General features: G+C 24.7%; 10 protein-coding genes across 10 annotated transcripts; 4 read left to right on the top strand and 6 right to left on the bottom strand.

Moving 5' to 3' along the window:
• Positions 1 to 305: 305 nt before the first annotated feature.
• Positions 306 to 1388, bottom strand: ENU1_162790 (alcohol dehydrogenase, putative; the record flags this gene model as incomplete). The annotated part of the gene is made up of 1 exon (XM_008860891.1): positions 306 to 1388. The coding sequence occupies one exon, from the start codon at positions 1386 to 1388 to the stop codon at positions 306 to 308; it is 1083 nt and encodes a 360-aa protein (XP_008859113.1).
• Positions 1389 to 2088: 700 nt separating this feature from the next.
• On the top strand, positions 2089 to 2769 carry ENU1_162780 (hypothetical protein; the record flags this gene model as incomplete). Its single annotated transcript, XM_008860890.1, has 1 exon — positions 2089 to 2769. The coding sequence occupies one exon, from the start codon at positions 2089 to 2091 to the stop codon at positions 2767 to 2769; it is 681 nt and encodes a 226-aa protein (XP_008859112.1).
• Positions 2770 to 2934: 165 nt separating this feature from the next.
• On the bottom strand, positions 2935 to 4659 carry ENU1_162770 (Rap/Ran GTPase-activating protein, putative; the record flags this gene model as incomplete). The annotated part of the gene is made up of 1 exon (XM_008860889.1): positions 2935 to 4659. One exon carries the CDS (start codon positions 4657 to 4659, stop codon positions 2935 to 2937), a length of 1725 nt encoding a protein of 574 aa, XP_008859111.1.
• A 390-nt stretch (positions 4660 to 5049) lies between these two features.
• ENU1_162760 (UDP-glucose pyrophosphorylase, putative) lies at positions 5050 to 6474 on the bottom strand (the record flags this gene model as incomplete). The annotated part of the gene is made up of 1 exon (XM_008860888.1): positions 5050 to 6474. The coding sequence occupies one exon, from the start codon at positions 6472 to 6474 to the stop codon at positions 5050 to 5052; it is 1425 nt and encodes a 474-aa protein (XP_008859110.1).
• A 2035-nt stretch (positions 6475 to 8509) lies between these two features.
• Positions 8510 to 9883, top strand: ENU1_162750 (pumilio family RNA-binding protein; the record flags this gene model as incomplete). The annotated part of the gene is made up of 2 exons (XM_008860887.1): positions 8510 to 8689; positions 8747 to 9883. 2 exons carry the CDS (start codon positions 8510 to 8512, stop codon positions 9881 to 9883), a joined length of 1317 nt encoding a protein of 438 aa, XP_008859109.1.
• A 138-nt stretch (positions 9884 to 10021) lies between these two features.
• On the bottom strand, positions 10022 to 10786 carry ENU1_162740 (hypothetical protein; the record flags this gene model as incomplete). The annotated part of the gene is made up of 1 exon (XM_008860886.1): positions 10022 to 10786. One exon carries the CDS (start codon positions 10784 to 10786, stop codon positions 10022 to 10024), a length of 765 nt encoding a protein of 254 aa, XP_008859108.1.
• A 258-nt stretch (positions 10787 to 11044) lies between these two features.
• Positions 11045 to 13420, top strand: ENU1_162730 (hypothetical protein; the record flags this gene model as incomplete). The annotated part of the gene is made up of 1 exon (XM_008860885.1): positions 11045 to 13420. One exon carries the CDS (start codon positions 11045 to 11047, stop codon positions 13418 to 13420), a length of 2376 nt encoding a protein of 791 aa, XP_008859107.1.
• Positions 13421 to 13502: 82 nt separating this feature from the next.
• ENU1_162720 (dual specificity protein phosphatase, putative) lies at positions 13503 to 15218 on the bottom strand (the record flags this gene model as incomplete). The annotated part of the gene is made up of 2 exons (XM_008860884.1): positions 13503 to 14918; positions 14994 to 15218. The coding sequence occupies 2 exons, from the start codon at positions 15216 to 15218 to the stop codon at positions 13503 to 13505; spliced, it is 1641 nt and encodes a 546-aa protein (XP_008859106.1).
• A 193-nt stretch (positions 15219 to 15411) lies between these two features.
• Positions 15412 to 15984, bottom strand: ENU1_162710 (PRP38 family protein; the record flags this gene model as incomplete). The annotated part of the gene is made up of 1 exon (XM_008860883.1): positions 15412 to 15984. The coding sequence occupies one exon, from the start codon at positions 15982 to 15984 to the stop codon at positions 15412 to 15414; it is 573 nt and encodes a 190-aa protein (XP_008859105.1).
• Positions 15985 to 16087: 103 nt separating this feature from the next.
• ENU1_162700 (hypothetical protein) lies at positions 16088 to 17182 on the top strand (the record flags this gene model as incomplete). The annotated part of the gene is made up of 2 exons (XM_008860882.1): positions 16088 to 16835; positions 16890 to 17182. 2 exons carry the CDS (start codon positions 16088 to 16090, stop codon positions 17180 to 17182), a joined length of 1041 nt encoding a protein of 346 aa, XP_008859104.1.
• Positions 17183 to 17283: the final 101 nt, after the last annotated feature.

Below are 17283 nucleotides of genomic sequence, written 5' to 3'. Positions count from 1 at the left end.
CATATGTTTCATTCTCTTTTATTTTAAATATTTCGATTTTAATACTACCTAAATAATATCGATAATTCTTAGTGTGTCATCAATTGATTGTTGGATGTTTGGAAGTGTTTCTTGTACGGTTGTTATTGTTTATTAACTCTTCCATTTTAATTTAACTTGATATTGATAAGTTCAAAATAAGAATGTTTAAATAATTAAATACACGTTATTAACACATCTAGTCAAATATTAATTATTTATTTTCTAATAACCCCTAAATAATTAAATATAACCCGAATCAAAATAAAATGATTATTAACCATGAATTAAGCAATAACATTAACTGACTCTTGGATAATATCTTTTATATTGTTCTGGTCAAGGAAGTCAGGGTGTTGTTTGTTCTTTCCTGATGCAAGAAATTCATTAACCATAATAGCAACTTCTTGTTCTTTTACTTGGACTTTATCCATAAATTGGTAGAGTAAATTGTTAACAAACAAACCAATTTCCCCGCTTTGGATATTTAATTCATCGTATAACAATTTCAAACGTTTACCACAAATTTCTTGTTTTTCTGATAATTTCAAGTAAGCACATGAAAATATTCCACAAGCAAAACCATGAGAAATACCATAATGAGTTGTAATATAATAACCTAATCCATGTGGAACAGAAGTACCTGCAACAGTAATAGCAACGCCTCCAATAACTGATGCACTAATACAATCCATTTCTCTTATTTGTTGAATTCCAATTTTTCCATGCCTAAAAATCATTTGAATACCTTTTTTACTAGCCTCCATAGATCTTGGAGTTGCTTTAACTGAGAGATAAGACTCAATACAATGAGATAAAATATCAATAACTAAAGCACATTGATACTTATCAGAAATATGTAGTTGTAGGTCTTTATCAATAAGACATTTCCCTAAAAACATATGTGCTTTTATTGACTTTTTTGTTCCATTAGGTAAATTAAGAATGGAGAAAGGAGTAACTTCAGTACCAGAACCACTGAGGGTTAAAATACCATTAACAGGAATTCCATTTCCATCACTATTCAATATATCAACTCCATTTTTCATAAGACTAACAGCTTTAGCAGCGTCTATAGCAGACCCACCACCTATGCCAAGAATAAAATCACCAAAATTTTTAGTTAAATCAACACATTCTTTAATAGAAGTGTAGAGTGGGTTTGGTGTAATTTTATCATAAATGAAATAATCAACATTATTTTCTTTAAAAACTTGCTTAACAATATCAATAATTCCCAATGAATAAGGTGAATGAGAAGTAGTTACAATAATACATTCTTTTCCTTCAATAATTGTAATAATTTTATCTTTTATAGAACCATATATTAATTGAGTTGGACAAATATCAGTAAACGTCTCTTGTGACATAGAAAAAAAAACTTAAAATTATACTTAATTATTAAGTTCTTGAAATGAGGATTTATAAAAAAAATTACAGTAATGCAAGAACAATCATTTTTTATACGCAACCCTGTATTTAACCCCCATTTTTATTTTTTCCATTCAAATGAAACATTGTTCAGTAATTGTTTTTAAAACCAGAGAAAAAGAAAAAAAAAATCCTAGGAAAAGTATTTATATAATTCTTGTCTTTTCATATAATGAAAAAATATTTAGAAGATGGCTCTTACTTCATATATTTATTGTTCTATTGTATTTTATTCAAGAAAAATAAATGCGTTAAGGTTTAAAAATGAAAATTCAATAAAACTTTAATAGAATATATTTTAATGAATCTAAAAGCTGAATAATTTTGAGTTTTGTTTATTTTTGTAACGAATTCTTTTTAATTCTATTTATTACCAAATAATTATTTTTTGAACACAACAGGAAAACTAAAAATACTTAGACTTCCACGAAAAAAAAGTTGTAACACGAAAGAAATTTCCAACAATGGATTTTAATAAAAAATAGGGTTTAAGAGAAGTAAAAGAAGGAGATTTGACTCTAAATAAATGTCTTTAATAAAAATAATTATGATGTTTCTCACAAGATTTTTCTAGTTGACAAATTCCAATCCAGGGGTTTTTGGTTTAACTAAAAAAGAGAAGAACAACTTGTTTCTGCAATGAGCCAGAGAAAACGTGGAGGTAATAATGAAGGAATTTCTCAAGCCCTTTATTTAAAAAGACAATCTAAATCATGGGAGGCATTCCAACAATCAGTTTTAATGGGAATTTTAGTAAAGGAAGGATATACTTTTAATATTTCAGTTCCAGAAAAGTATAGTAATAAAGTTTCACATTTATTTAAGATTATTACAATGGAAAAACAAGGAGAATTAATTAAAATTGATGAAATAATTAGAAATGAATGTCAAAAACTTGCATCATTAGAATCTAAAACGATTTCTGATGTATCCCAACTTAAAAGACATAGTGATAAAAATCGTGTATCAATGGGACTAAATATTTTATTAAAAGAAATTCAAAACCACGGATATAATGTTAAAAAAAGAGGAACAAGAAGAAGTGTTTTTACTATTATTGCTGAAAAATTTAGTGAAATATCTTTTGAACAGAAAGTGTATTATGATAAAGCAACTATTCGGTCGTTAGGAAAACAAATTAATGATTATCTTCTTAAAAAATGTAAATCTATTGATAAAAAAGATTTAATTTCTTTTTCTATTGAAGACATGAATCAAATGAGTCAAGTCACTCCTCATTCTATTACCCCAACACCTTCTGCTTTTATAAAAAAATTTATTCGTTTCAGTTCTTTAGACCAAAGTTTTAGTATATGTTAATAATGATATATTATTTAACTTAAATTGAATTTAAAATTTATTTCTTTGTTCATAAATTTAATGAATTTAATTTATTTGTTCTTCTTTTTCTTTAAAGAAAAAGAAGTTCTAAACATTTTAAAATTTTGTGAAGTATTAAAAAATTGAAAAAAAAAATTCAATGAATTACAAAAGTTCAGCAAGTTGAACAAGTTGTTGTTTTCTTGTATTTCTTGCATTTGATAAGAAAGTAGTGTTATACATTGTCATACGTTCTGCATTAATTAATTTCTTTAACATAAAATCTTCAAATCCAAAACCTTTTTTAATCCAAGAAGAATTTAAGAAAGGAGGAAATGGCATATTATTAGGTTTAGTAACGACATTAATAGTATATCCTTCTTGAACAGCTAATCCTTCATTCTTTGTTTTAGGTTGAATAATAAAGAATACATTATTAAAATGAGAAGTAAGAATACGTGGATCAAATGGCTCTTTTCTTTTTGGATCAAGAAATACAATTACAACAACATCATTTCCTACATGTCTTTTTCTTTCTAATTTTTGTGCATCTCCTTCTTGATTAGGTAATAATGGAGCAACATGAAACATAATACTATATGTATTATTATATTTTCTAAAATAACTATAAGTACCAGTACACCCAGCTTTAGTATCTAACCCAGCGGCATAATCATTAAATCCTTTTAATTCAACTTTTTTTCCAAGTGAATTCATAAAATTCCAAAATTCATCACAACATTCATCATTACTAAAAAATTCATTTTCTTCTTTTTGTCCATCTTTAACATAAATAACTCCAAATTTATATTTTTTAATAATTGACATATTTTCAATACGTTCTAATTCTAACTCTAATTTTGGTATATTCTTTTTATCAAATGTCTTTGGTTTTGATCGTTTTTTCTTTTCTTGAAGAGGAAAGGCTTTATCATATTTAGCAGGATCAACTCCTAATGGAATAACACATCTATAATTTTCTTTAGGTGTTTTGAGTATAGCTTTTTTATACTTAGTTGAAGTATCAACAATTAAAAGATTTAATGAAATAGGATCCATATAGTATTTTGTTGATTTCTTTCCTTTAAAAAAATGAGAATAATAAGGAAAGTCAAGATCAATATCAATAATTGAATATTTCATTAAATCAGTTAATTTCTTTATTGACTGTGAAGATACTTCTAATTGATAACCTGATTGTGCACAATTAACATCAACAATATTATCAGACTGTTCTATAGGCTCATTATTCCATGCTTCCATTGGTAATGAAACTGATGACCATGGATCATCACTTAGTGGAATATCAAAATTTGTTCTATCAATAATACCAAAAAGTTGGTCTTGACTATAAACTTTTTCTTTTGCAATATAACGTGTATTAGGTAGTCCAGGAATTTGAGCTACAGTTGGACCAAAAATATCGGATATACTTCCAATATTTCCTGCTGAATTTCTTTTGAGACGTTTATCATTAATAGAAACTCCAAATTCAGAAGGAGAATGACATTGTTTTGATACAAAACAGTTGTTTCTTGACAATTTCATCTCAGACGATGGTTGTTTAAGTTGTTCTTTTGCAGAACAATTATCATAAAAATCCATTGAATTTGATATTTCACTTGATGGTGTTCCTGGTGATACAGAAGATCCAACAGAAGATCCAAGACTATGAATTTTAAAATTTGAATTATATGATGGACGTACAACAACACCTTTTGGAGGAAGGCTTAATCTTGAGGTTGGTTGAGCACGTTCAACAACATTATAATTAACTTTTTTTGTTGAACCAACAGATTCAGTCATAACAGCAAGTTCTGGTTCGACCTCAATTTTATCAACATCTTCAAGTCCAGTATTAATTAAATCATCCAAGTCAATTTCAGCCATTTGAAGTGAAACTAAAAAGTTTAAAAATTATTTTAAGAATTTTATATTCAAATTAACCATTAATTCATGTTTTACTTCAAGTAATTTTCAAGGCTGTTCTATAAAAAAAAATCTTCACAACTTTTGTTTCAGAACAAGTCATGAAACGTCCTATTGGAGTTATTTATATTCTTTTTATAATTTAATAATATATTTTATTATTTCATTTTATTATTTAGAAACTAAATTCTTATCAAATAAAAAAATTTAAAGAACATTTTATTTCTTTGTTTCATAAAAATCTACAAAAACTCTTTTTCTTTTTTTTATTTAGTTCTTTATTCAAAAATACTACATTACAAATTAGGAAATTGATTGAAATTCTCATTGGAAATTCTTTCAATTAGAAAATTAGAATGTTAATGTAGTATTTTCTATAGTCTTATCTTCCAATAGAATAGGTTTAGTTGTAGTATTTTTTAATACTACGTCACCTACCAACTTAACATTTTTACCAAAAATTATATTTCCATCAACAACAAGTGAGTTGAGATGTTCAATATTAGGAATATGTTGCATATGTTTTTGATACTCACTAATAAATTGGAAATCTTTACTAAATGTAACTGATGGTGGAATATCTGATACTTTTCTAGCATTATCAACCATATGACCTGATTCATTTAATCCAAATAATGTACTTTGAATAATAAATAAATCATTACATGCTTTTACTGGAAGGAATCTTGACCTTGGAACAATATATGCTGTAGTATGTTCAAATGCACTTACTGCACATCCAACTGCAATTTCTAATTGAATGACATCTCTTTGTCCATCTTTTTTACGGTTAACAATAATATCCATATTATTTAATAATGTTCTTTTTTCAACAACATGTTGAATAGCTGACATATTCATCCAAATATTATTGGTATTAAATACTTTAAATTTCTTAATATCTTTAAATTCTGCAACATGTTCACTTGGAACTTGTGCAATTTCTAACATTTTTAATTTATTACCATATCTAATAAGAGTACCTCCTTTAACATCATTTAAAGTTTTTGGAGTTAATTCTAAAGCAAAATCCAAATGATTTTTAGAAAAATGATGCATAATAGTAATATCAGGAATAGCACCGAGATTATCTGAATTTGATAAGAATAAATATTCTTTTCCTTCTTCTTTTAAGGTTTGGAATGCTTTGGAATCAACAAATGATTGTAAAAAGTCTCCATGTCCTGGTGGATACCATTCTTCTTTTCTTCCATTTAATTCAGTACATACAGGAAGAAGAGTTTGTGCATCAATTCTTGGAAATTTATGTTGTAAGAAAGTTAATATTCTTACATCATTATCTTGTTCATATTTTTTAATAACCTTCTCTGTTTCAACATTTGTAGAAAAAGAATTCATAAGAACTAATGGAACAACAACTCCATATTCACGATATAATGCTTTTAATTGAAGTATTATAATATCTAAGAATGTTAATCCATTTCTAACTTCAATTACACTTTTTGGACCAGTACATCCCATAGATGTTCCTAATCCTCCATTAATCTTAATAATACAAATTTTCTTTAATAATTCTATAATCTCTTCTTTTGTAAAATCTTTATCTAATGTGCTGTAATCTACAGAAAACTCTTTAGGAAGTGATTCAACTTTTTCCCATTCAATTCCAGTAGTCTTTTTATCTATTTGTTCAAGATAAGCATTATGGAGAATTTGAAATGACTTTAAATTCTTAGTATCATCTTCACTAGCTCCTTGTTGAAGAAGGTGTTGGATAATTTCTTCAGTCTTTGATCTGATCTCTTGGGTATTCATTTGATTAATTTTGAGTTCCATGAGACATTCTTATCTTAAAAAGAATATTCTACATGTAAATATTTAAACTGGAACGTCAAAGTTCTTTTATCTTTAAAATAGTTTCTATTTATTATTTTTTTTGTTTATATTTTTGAAAAGATGTCTTTTTTATACACAGTTTAACAGTTAAACTGAATTAGTTGATATAGATATTGACATAATTAAATAAATACAAATAAGACAATAAAAAGTTGTAAATTTAAATGAAATATGAGTATATATAAAATAAAAAATAGTTACATTTTAATATTGAATAAATCATGTATTAAACTATATTAATACTAACCAGAAATAATAATAAGACTAAGAATAATAAGAATAAATAACAAATTGTATAAATTATTAACAATATGTTACTTTTTATATATGAAATATACATAAGAAGATATGATAATAAAAGGGTATTATTTAAAAAAATGTTAAACTATGAAAAAAATGAATAAAATTAGCAAAATAAATAAATATAAAATAGTTTGTTATATACAAATGAAAATACAAAAATAATATCTTATATTAATAGATTCGTTTGTATTTTAAAAAAGAAATAATCTAATGAATAAATAATATCAAAATATAATTTTCTTAACTCTTGATATATGAAATGGACATTCTATATTCACTTAACTAATAAAACGTTGGTATATAAGGTAATTTTAAAAATATAGTTTATTACAAAAAATAACAATAAATACATTGTAAATTACTTTGTCATTTTGTGTTGTCATATCCTTATTACGTTGTGAATAATTTATAAATATGAATTATTGAAATTATTAACTTTAATAATTACAGTTCATATTAAATATACAATAAAACTATTCAATAAATTTATATAATAATAAACTGATAACAATAACAAATAATAACAACAAGAATGATGTTTTAATTTGGATAAACATAAAAAGTCATGTTAACAAATAAAATACCAAAATTTACGAAGAATTAACCTTAATAATAAGACAAGAAAAAAATCAATAACAACAACAAATTAAATCAATGACAATAAATAACTAATGGAAGTTAATAATTGTTATTGAATATTAATAATTATGAATTAAATAGAATTGTTTAAATTAACTAACAAACATCAATAAGAAATATTTTTAGAATATATACTTAAAGAAAAATTTTTACTAATTTAAGAAATATTTAAACCATTCTTTCAAAATCTAATGATGATATTCTAATTCACTTATTATTTTACATATTTTCTAATACACTCAAAGTGTTAAATAAAATAATTAAATTATCACTTGATAAATATTTTTATTTTTTGTTATTGTTCTTTTACATCCTTTACTTAGTTTTGTCCAAATTTCTTTTAGTGTTTTCTTATCTATTGATTATAAATCCATTTATTCATTATTAATATCTATTTCTTTTAATTTTTAGACTCTTTATTATTATTATTCACTTACAGTTTTTTGTATACTCTTCTTTCTATAAAGTTTTTTATTTTTCTGTTTAATCAAATGAATAATTTTTTACTTTGTTTTTTTTTTGTTTAAGCACTTTATTGGTATTTGTTAATTTCCTATTTGTTGAATCAAAAATGCCACTATGTCGTGATACTTCTTATCCAAAGAATCTGGCTTAACTAACGATAGTTTTTCCTCTCTTTCTTTTTTTATTAAATTAATGAAACCTAAAATGTTTTTTGCAAGTCTTTAAATTAAGAGTTAGATTAGTTAAAAAATAATCTAAGGTGTGTATATTTCTAATAAAATAAACCAAACCAGAGAAAAGAAAAATATATGTAATTAGTGAAGAATAAAATAGGTACAGTTGCAGGTTTTTTATTAAGAGATTCAAGCAATGAAGAAACAAAAGAGTCTGGAAGTCAAAATGTTAGTAGAAGTTCAATAAAAAAAAGAAAAAATTATCAATATTTTTGTTATTGAAATTTAAGAAAAAAGGAGAAAAGTTCCAAAAGGAAAGAAAAAAAGGGTAAATTATAAATGAATAGAACTGTAAATCATTTTATATCTAATAAATGAGGGTAGTTACTCATTCAATTATCTCTCTTTTAACTGATGAAGAAAATTTAAGTGCTGAAGATGTTGAAATATTTTCTGGTGAGATAAAAGAGTCATTAGAGTCATTTGTTCCAATACCATTACATTCGTATGAAAAAATAAAAAGAAGTAATTCTGCGTGTTTAAGTTCTGATTTTGTTTGTTAAAGAAATAATTTTATTAAACAATAAAATACTTATTATATTTATGAATAGATTATTCCATTTGTAAAATGTGAAGAATCAATGTTTTCTTATTTAACACCATTATGTTCACATGAAATAACAAAAAATAATAATAATGAACAAATATTAACACTCTCAAGTAGAGTTTTAGATTTAATGAATACACAACCTTCATTTCAAAAGAAACTTCCAAATAAAAATAAAAGTTATTCATTACCAGAACTTTGTAAAGATCAACAAGGAAGTAGAAAAATACAACAATTTTTTGAAATTGCTACAGAAGAAGAAATTGATCAAATATTTAGATTAATTTATTCAGATTCAATTGAACTTATGATAGATTTATTTGGAAATTATGTTATTCAAAAATTAGTAGAACATGGAACAAAAAAACATGTTCATTTATTATTTGAAAAATTACAAGGAAATGTTGTAAAATTATCACTTCATATGTATGGTTGTCGTGTTATTCAAAAAATTATTGAAGTTCTTTCTCCAGAAGAAGTAAGAATTATTTCTTCAGAAATTAAATCAAATGTTTCAACTTTTATTGAAGATCAAAATGGAAATCATGTTATTCAAAAATTTATTGATTTTGCTTCAGAAATTGATTTAAATTTCATGATAGATGAAATTTATACAAAGGCTGTTGAATATTCTAAACATCCATATGGTTGTAGAGTTATTCAACGATTAATAGAAAAAAATTCACAAAATTGTGTTAAGAGAGTAACAGATAAATTAGTTGAATATGTATGGGAATTATCAATTAACCAATATGGAAATTATGTTATTCAACATCTTATTCAATATGGTACTAATGAACAAAGAGTAGAAATAGTTAATAATATTAAAGGCAAATTATATGAATATTCAATGAAAAAATATTCAAGTAATGTTGTTGAAAAATGTATTCGTTGTTGTGAAACAAGAGAACAAATTATTCTTGTTAATGAACTTTGTAATAGTAATGTTACTAATAAACAAATTAATGAAATGATTTGTGATCCATATGCTAATTATGTTATTCAAAGATTAATAGAAATGATGGACTTTAATCAAAAAAATTATTTCATTGAAACATTTATTTCACCAAATATTGATTCATTAAGAAGAAATACACATGCTAAACATTTGATTCAAAGAATTGTTTCATCAACTTTATAGATATGTTAAGATAGTATTATAAATAAACTAGTCTTTTAAATAAATATTTTATTTAAAACAAAACATAAAAATTAAATGATTAGAATTTACATAAAATCTAATTCAATAATTTTTAATTAAATCTTCTTGCATTTTACTTTAAATATTTTCAATTTGATGTACACATTTATGATGAAAAAAGTTAAGGAAGACAAACCATTCTTTTAACCATAACGACCTATTTAATAATAATTTATAAGTTACTCCAGCTTTTTTAATAGAAGAAAGTACATTAATAAATGAGTCACAATCCATAAAATACTCACTATCAATTTCACTTATATCAAGTGATATTGAAGAATTAATTTCTTGACATATTTGAATTGCTTTATTAATTTCATTCTTTTCATACGAATTAAAATAATTAAAATATATTGTTCTAAAAGATGGATATAAACTATTTTTATAATTATGTTTTTGATAATATTGTTTAAAGAATTCATAATCTAATACATCAATTCCTCCATAATTTTTGTATTTATTTTTTAATTTTACGTCTAATTCTTTTAATTCAATCATATAATTAATGTCAGTACCACCAAATCCAAAATTATAAACACTATGAAATTGAATACCAATATACTTCTTTGGAGTGCTTTCTTCTTTACTTAACCATGGAATAACCATTTTTTCTATTATAGTTATATTATTATTTGGAACAATAAATACTAAGTTATACTCTTTCATTAATTCTTCAAATGTAGTTCCATTTTCATCTACCGTTTGGTTCATATAAAATGTAGGTACTGTTAGTGTAAGTTCATGTTTTTTTAAGTAAATAGAATATAATTGTAATGAATTTTTCCAATCTTCCCATGCTTTATATTCAGGTTGTTTCCATGTAGACAAAACATGTGGAAGCATAAAAATATTCACCTCATAAGAAATAACAAATGAAATAAAAAATAAAAGAAATAATATAATCATGGAGTGTATTAAGTTATTGATTACCAATAATTTTTTGGTTTATTTTTTTTAAGTTCATTTTTATGTTTTTTCTTTTAAATAACAATCTTCTCAAAAACAAAAAATCTCATCTCATTTATTTAAGTTTCAACATTCACAAAAAACTTAAAATTAATCTAAAAAATTTTTAAAATTTATTCTTTCCTTTCTTGCTTCATGTTTCAATTACATAAAAGAAAATATGATATTGAAGAAATAAACTACAATAGGAGCTTTAATAAAACTCATTGTAAAGACTTATTATTTAGTGATCATGTATCAAATAAAATAACACAAAATGAAGACCCCTTAACTCGTTTAAGAAGCAGTGAATTAGCAACAGTAAGAAAAGTAAAACAATACACACCATCAGAAGGGACTAATGAAAAAGAAATCATTCAAATTTCAAATTTTGGTATTTCTCAATCAACAACATTTGCAAATTTCATTTCTAAAATTGTTAAAGCAAAACAAGAATTAATACCATGTGTATCATCAAATAATATAACTAAAATTATTAATATTCTTGCTCCATTAATTGATAGTTTATGTATTAATCTAAAACCAGCAGTATACGCTTCATTACATGATTATATTACTTCACTTCTTTCAACTTTTTCTAAAGAATTACAAAACAAATTATATTTATTACATGCCAATGACCAATTAAACTTATTATCAAATTACGAAGAAGTAATTGATTCAGTAACAAAGAATCATCTTTCAAATTTATATCTTCATTCTGTTATTTTAATTCTTATAAAACCATTTCTTTCAACAAATGACCTCAAAACAAAACAAACTAACATCATCAATGAAATAGGATTTATTCCTATTAACTTTGGAGTCGAACAATATGTTTGGTTTATGACTAAACAAGGTTTTATATGGAGTACTTTACTTCAAACTTTAATTAATATTGAAAACAAAAATGGAGTTGGTGATCCTACAGTCACTCATTGTTTATTCCGTGTTGTAGGTGAGATGGGAATACCTTTAGCTGAATACATATCTCTATCAAGTGATAGTCAAACACTTGCCGGTATTATAAAAGGAATGACTGCCAATGAAGTATCACATGAAGCAATTACATTATTTAATGCAATTAATAAAACAACAAATACAGTAGAAATTAAATTAAAAGCTATTTGTACATTAGGAAGAGCACTTGGAAAAGCAATAAAGTTGGATAATGCAGAAGACATTAATATTGAAATGTGGAAATTAGCTTCTAATATTAATACCAGTGAAGAAATGATTAAATTTTCAATTGATCTTATTGGATGTACTGCTCGTCATTGTTCTATTAAAACATTAGACAGAGTTTTACGATCAATTGGTAACAAACTTGATAAATTTGGAACGAAACAAGCTGATAAATTAGATAAAATAATATTAAATGCTATTGCTCCATTAACTGGAAGACAATTATGTGGTATTCTTAGTTGTGATGGTATGTCAAAAATGTTTGAATTTTTAAGTATTGAACAACAAGAGAGTATAGCATCTCCATTATTTATTAAAATTGAATTGCTAAGATATGAAAGAAAAGTTCCTTTAAATGACATCCGAACAATTCAAATTTTACTTCGATTAGGACATCATTTAGATTCAAAAACAAGAATAGAAAGAATGTCTTCTTCACATGAAACAGAAAGAGCTATTATGTATTTTATAGAATGTGTAGATTTCGGCAAAAATCTTGATCGTCAAATGACTTTCTATAGTGATTGTAGACAATCATTCTTTCATTCAACTACTATCAAAACATTATTAATTCATTTAACCTTAAGACTAACTGTTTATTCACAAACATTACCTTCAAAAGATACAAGAAAATCTTTTGTTAGAGGAAGTCTTGCATTTGTTTATTGTACAATCTTTGAATTAAATTCACCATTTGAAATAGGTAAATTAGCGGTATTAGGATGCTCTGTTTCATTAAAAGTTGAATCATTTGCACAAGCAGATGCGTTTATGAAAATTGCACTTTCAATAGTTCAAGAAAGAAAAGAAGAATTAGAGTTAGATCAATTAAGAACATTATTAAAAGAAATATGGGGACTTTCATTAGCATATCCTGATAATACTCCTCTTGAAGTTCCAATTCAATTAATGAAAATACCAATTGGAAAAGATATTGAAGATATTGAATATTTATGTGGAGTATTACAAATGATTGTATCTTTTGCTATGCCATCATTTTTATATCATATAGAAAATGTTGAATCTGATGATACATTATTTAGTGGTGATACTACTTATATTGAAGAAAATGGAAATCTATTAATTAATATCATATCAATGATAAAAGAACGTGTTCTTAATGAAGAATTAGTTGGAAACAACAAACTTCGAGGAATTGGTTTATTTGTTGATACTCTTTTAACTGTGACTGAGCCAAATGAAAAGTTATTAAGATTTTGTGACAAACTAATAACATCTATTCAACCAATAAATTCTCAATTACAATATGCAAAATATCTAACAAAAATATTAAATAAACTTCAACAAACAATTGAACAATTAGAAAATAGTTCAAACGAAGAATAAAAAAATAATTTTTATAATTGAAATGGTTTAAAAAAAAACTTAAAAAATATTTTATTTAATTTTTAGTTGGAATACAATACAATCACAGGTTTTGTTTTGCAAATACACCAAATTGGGTACTTGAAAAATAAACCGCAGTTTCAACTTCTTCTGGATTCAACCCAAAATTTTGAAAGAATTGTTGAACAACTTCAATATTTCCTGTTGTTTGTACGCAATCAGCACGTTCACTTAAAAGTTCTAAATTTTCTTTACATCTATTTCCTTGCATAGTTGAAAAACGAGGAAAGTGCATAGGGATAAATACAGTCATTTTGTATTTTTTTATGTTATATTTTTGTTTAGTAAATGAACTTTCAGTTCCATTAAGAATCGTATGAGATCTTTTTTTAGGGCTATCAGTTCTTTTAACTATATTTAAATATTCCTGTGTCTCTTTTCTATCTACTCTTGTTGCTGTTGAATTGAAAAAATAACTTGATGAGTCTGTTAATTCTAATGATTGTAAAGGTGGAGTTTCTTGATGAGTTGAAAAAGCATCACCAGATGCAAAATTACTGTGAGACATATCTAATCCAAACGAATTTTGTGAAAAGTTTTTTGGTTGAATACAAATAATTGGTGTTTCCGTTTCTTGATCAGCTTCTTGAGGAGTTAAAAGTCTCCAATCAGGATATCTAATTAACAACCTTTCATTTTTAATAACTGGATATTCAACATTATATCTTTTATGTAAATGAAGTTTTCTTTGTGGTGGATATAAATGTGCTTCTTTAAGAAATTGAACTGTTTCTTCATTTTCATGAATAACAGTATGTTTTGGTGTACCAATAATTCGTTCTATTTGGCTACAATATGTTTGACATGCATTAAATTCATTTTGATGACTTAAACTACCAACCCAAATATATACATTTCCTTCCATTGCAAAAACAACAAAACATCCTCTTGAATCAAATATAGAATCTAATGGGTAATATGGAGAATCTCCTGGTGTTAACATTTGAACTGTTGTTTTTTCTCCAATTAAAGAATTTTCTGAACCAACGGTTAAAGCACGAGCAATATAAATAGGATAAATACTAGAATTTATATGTGGGCGTAATTTACTATAAACAACATGAGATGGTTTATGTGTTTGTAATAATACTTGAAAATTCTTTAATTGAAATTCAAAACTAATATTTGGACATGCTACACTTCTTCTTGTTCTTACCTCTGCTAATGCTTCATCAAAAGTAAATTTATTTGCATACATTAAATATGATAAAACAAGTGATACACTTCTACTAATTCCAGCATGGCAGTGAACGAGACATTTATTCTTTTTATTTGCTTTTCTTAAATTAGTTAAAAAATCGATAGCATGAAAAATAAAACTAGATAAATCTTGTTCTGTGTCATCACTCATATCAAATGCTAAATATTTAAATTTTTGTGGAAATCCTGTTTTTGCAACTCCAATTGCCGCATTAATAATATACCCAATTTCTGTTTTCTAATAAGAAGATGAACTTGTTTTATTTCTTTGTTACTTATTATTAAATTTAATAACATAAAAAATAAAACAAACCTCTAATATTTCTGGATCCGCTGCTGTCATTTCTCCAGAAATGAATAGCCAATCTTCAATCTCACTTAATTCATTTCTATTTACTCTTAAACTAGGTGGTAAGGCCATATTAGGATCATTTCTTAATGTTGCATCTCTTACATCATGTGCCTTTGAAAGGTCAATCTTCATTTTCATCATTACCATCTTTCTTTTCGGTCGTTGTTTTTCTGTCTCGCCACTCATTTTGATTGAAATTTTTACAAACTCAGTTCAATTTTCTTTTTTTTTATTCTCTTTTTTTTATTTCTTCCTAATATCCCGATTATACACTATAGTTTTAAGTATTTTTTTAATTTTTAGTTTAGATCTGTGATTTTGATAAATTAAAAAAAAAATTCTAATAATAAAATTGTTTCTAAATTAGTCCAATCTGAAATTATTGTACATCAACAGTCTTCATTAACTCATTGAACTCTTCTTTTGAATAATGTTGTTTTATTAAACTAATTCTTGGAGTTAAAATTCCATGAGATTCTATTACAGGACGGGTTGTAATAATTGGAAGAGTAATATCACAATAATAGTCCAAATGCAGAAGATTCCAAGCAAATTGATCGATTGTAATAATTTCATAATGTTTACTGTCGATTCTATATTTTAAAGGTCTATAATCATAATACAATGGTTCAATAAATTGATAACATTCTTTTGAAGAACCAATAAGCCTTAAATAAAATGCACCAATAACACGAATATATTTAAATTCTTCATTCATAATATATTCATAAATAATACGTTTGTCAGGTCTAAGCATTAATAATTTCATTATTAAAACTATAAACTTTGTTGGTTTTTTTAATACACCATATGTTCCACCAAAGTCATGTAATTTAACAATTTCATCAAGAATTGTTTCACTAGTTAATGTAAAGCATTGTTGTTTCCAATATTCACAATTATATATTTTATTTCTAAGAATTGTTTCAAGACGACGTTCTGGACCAGACATTAAATATTGAAAAAGAAGAAGTAAAGTTTTATTTGATTATATTTTTCTTTTTTCTTCTGAATCTCATAATTAATAATTGAACTAATTATCTTTTTTGATTTATATGTTGTTAAGTGAATTAACAACTTCATTTGATGGTTCTGCAAATATAATTACTGGAACTCTTTACGTTATTTTATTTACATGTGTCTGTGTGTATTTGTCATTTAAATTTTTTTCAAGAGAAATAAATGTTTCTTATCTTGTATTAATTTTATTATTCCTTGCAAAAACAATATGTTTTTCTGTTTATGGAATAATGTCAATTTATGGTAAAAAGAGTTGTGGATTATTTTATTTAACAAGACTAGCTTATTTTTGTACTTTTTTATTAATTACTTATACTTATTATCATTGGTGTAGTTCATTCTGTGAAAATGAAATTAAAGTAGTTGAAATGAAAATTGTTAAATGGACAATTCTTTTTATGAATGTTATTGTATTTGTTGCAATAACTTCTACATTTTTGTATTATTTTGCACAAGGTACTCATTGTTCTGAGTCAAATACTTTTCCTGTAAAACTTAACACTTGGATGATTACTTCAAGTAATTTATTAGTTGCATTTTTCTGTGTAACATTCACAGTTTATTTAGTTTATGCATACAGAAAGACAGTTCATCATTTATTATCACTTCAATCAAAAAGGTCATTTAGTATTGTAATTATTTGTTCTTTTATTCTTGTATTTGAAATGACAATGAGAGTTATTTTCCATCTTTATAAACCAATTACAGGTCATTACATGAACGATATTCTTTTTAGATCAGGAACATATTATATTCCTGATATTATTGAATATACAGTTATACGTTTGTTTTATAATATAATTCAATTATTTAATAGTAATAAATAATAATATATAGTAATTATGTGGAATCTTGATGTAATATCAGCTGCTATAACAAAACATGATGAAAAAGATTTATTAAAACGTTCAGAAATTATTATTAGAAATATCACTATGCGTTATTATGATAAAACAGATATAAATCATAGAGAATTATTTGAACAATTTATGCAACCAGAATCTGATTCAAATAAAACTGATGAAAGTGATGATGCTCCAATAACAGATGAAACATATCGTAATTCTTGTGTTTTATCTAATGTTAAAAATCCTTTAGTAATAAATGATGATAATCCAGATATTTTGTAACTTATTCTCTTTATTTAATTCAATTAAAATATTTAAAACCCTAAACAAAAGACCATCATTTTCTTAAAAAAAAATTTAGAATCCAATTTTTTCAGCATATT

The sequence above is a fragment of the Entamoeba nuttalli genome, assembly GCF_000257125.1.
Source record: "Entamoeba nuttalli P19 unplaced genomic scaffold asmbl_6986, whole genome shotgun sequence".
NCBI lineage: Eukaryota > Evosea > Mastigamoebida > Endamoebidae > Entamoeba > Entamoeba nuttalli.
Note: the sequence above shows the minus strand (reverse complement) of the source record. Positions and strands in the feature narration are given on the sequence as shown.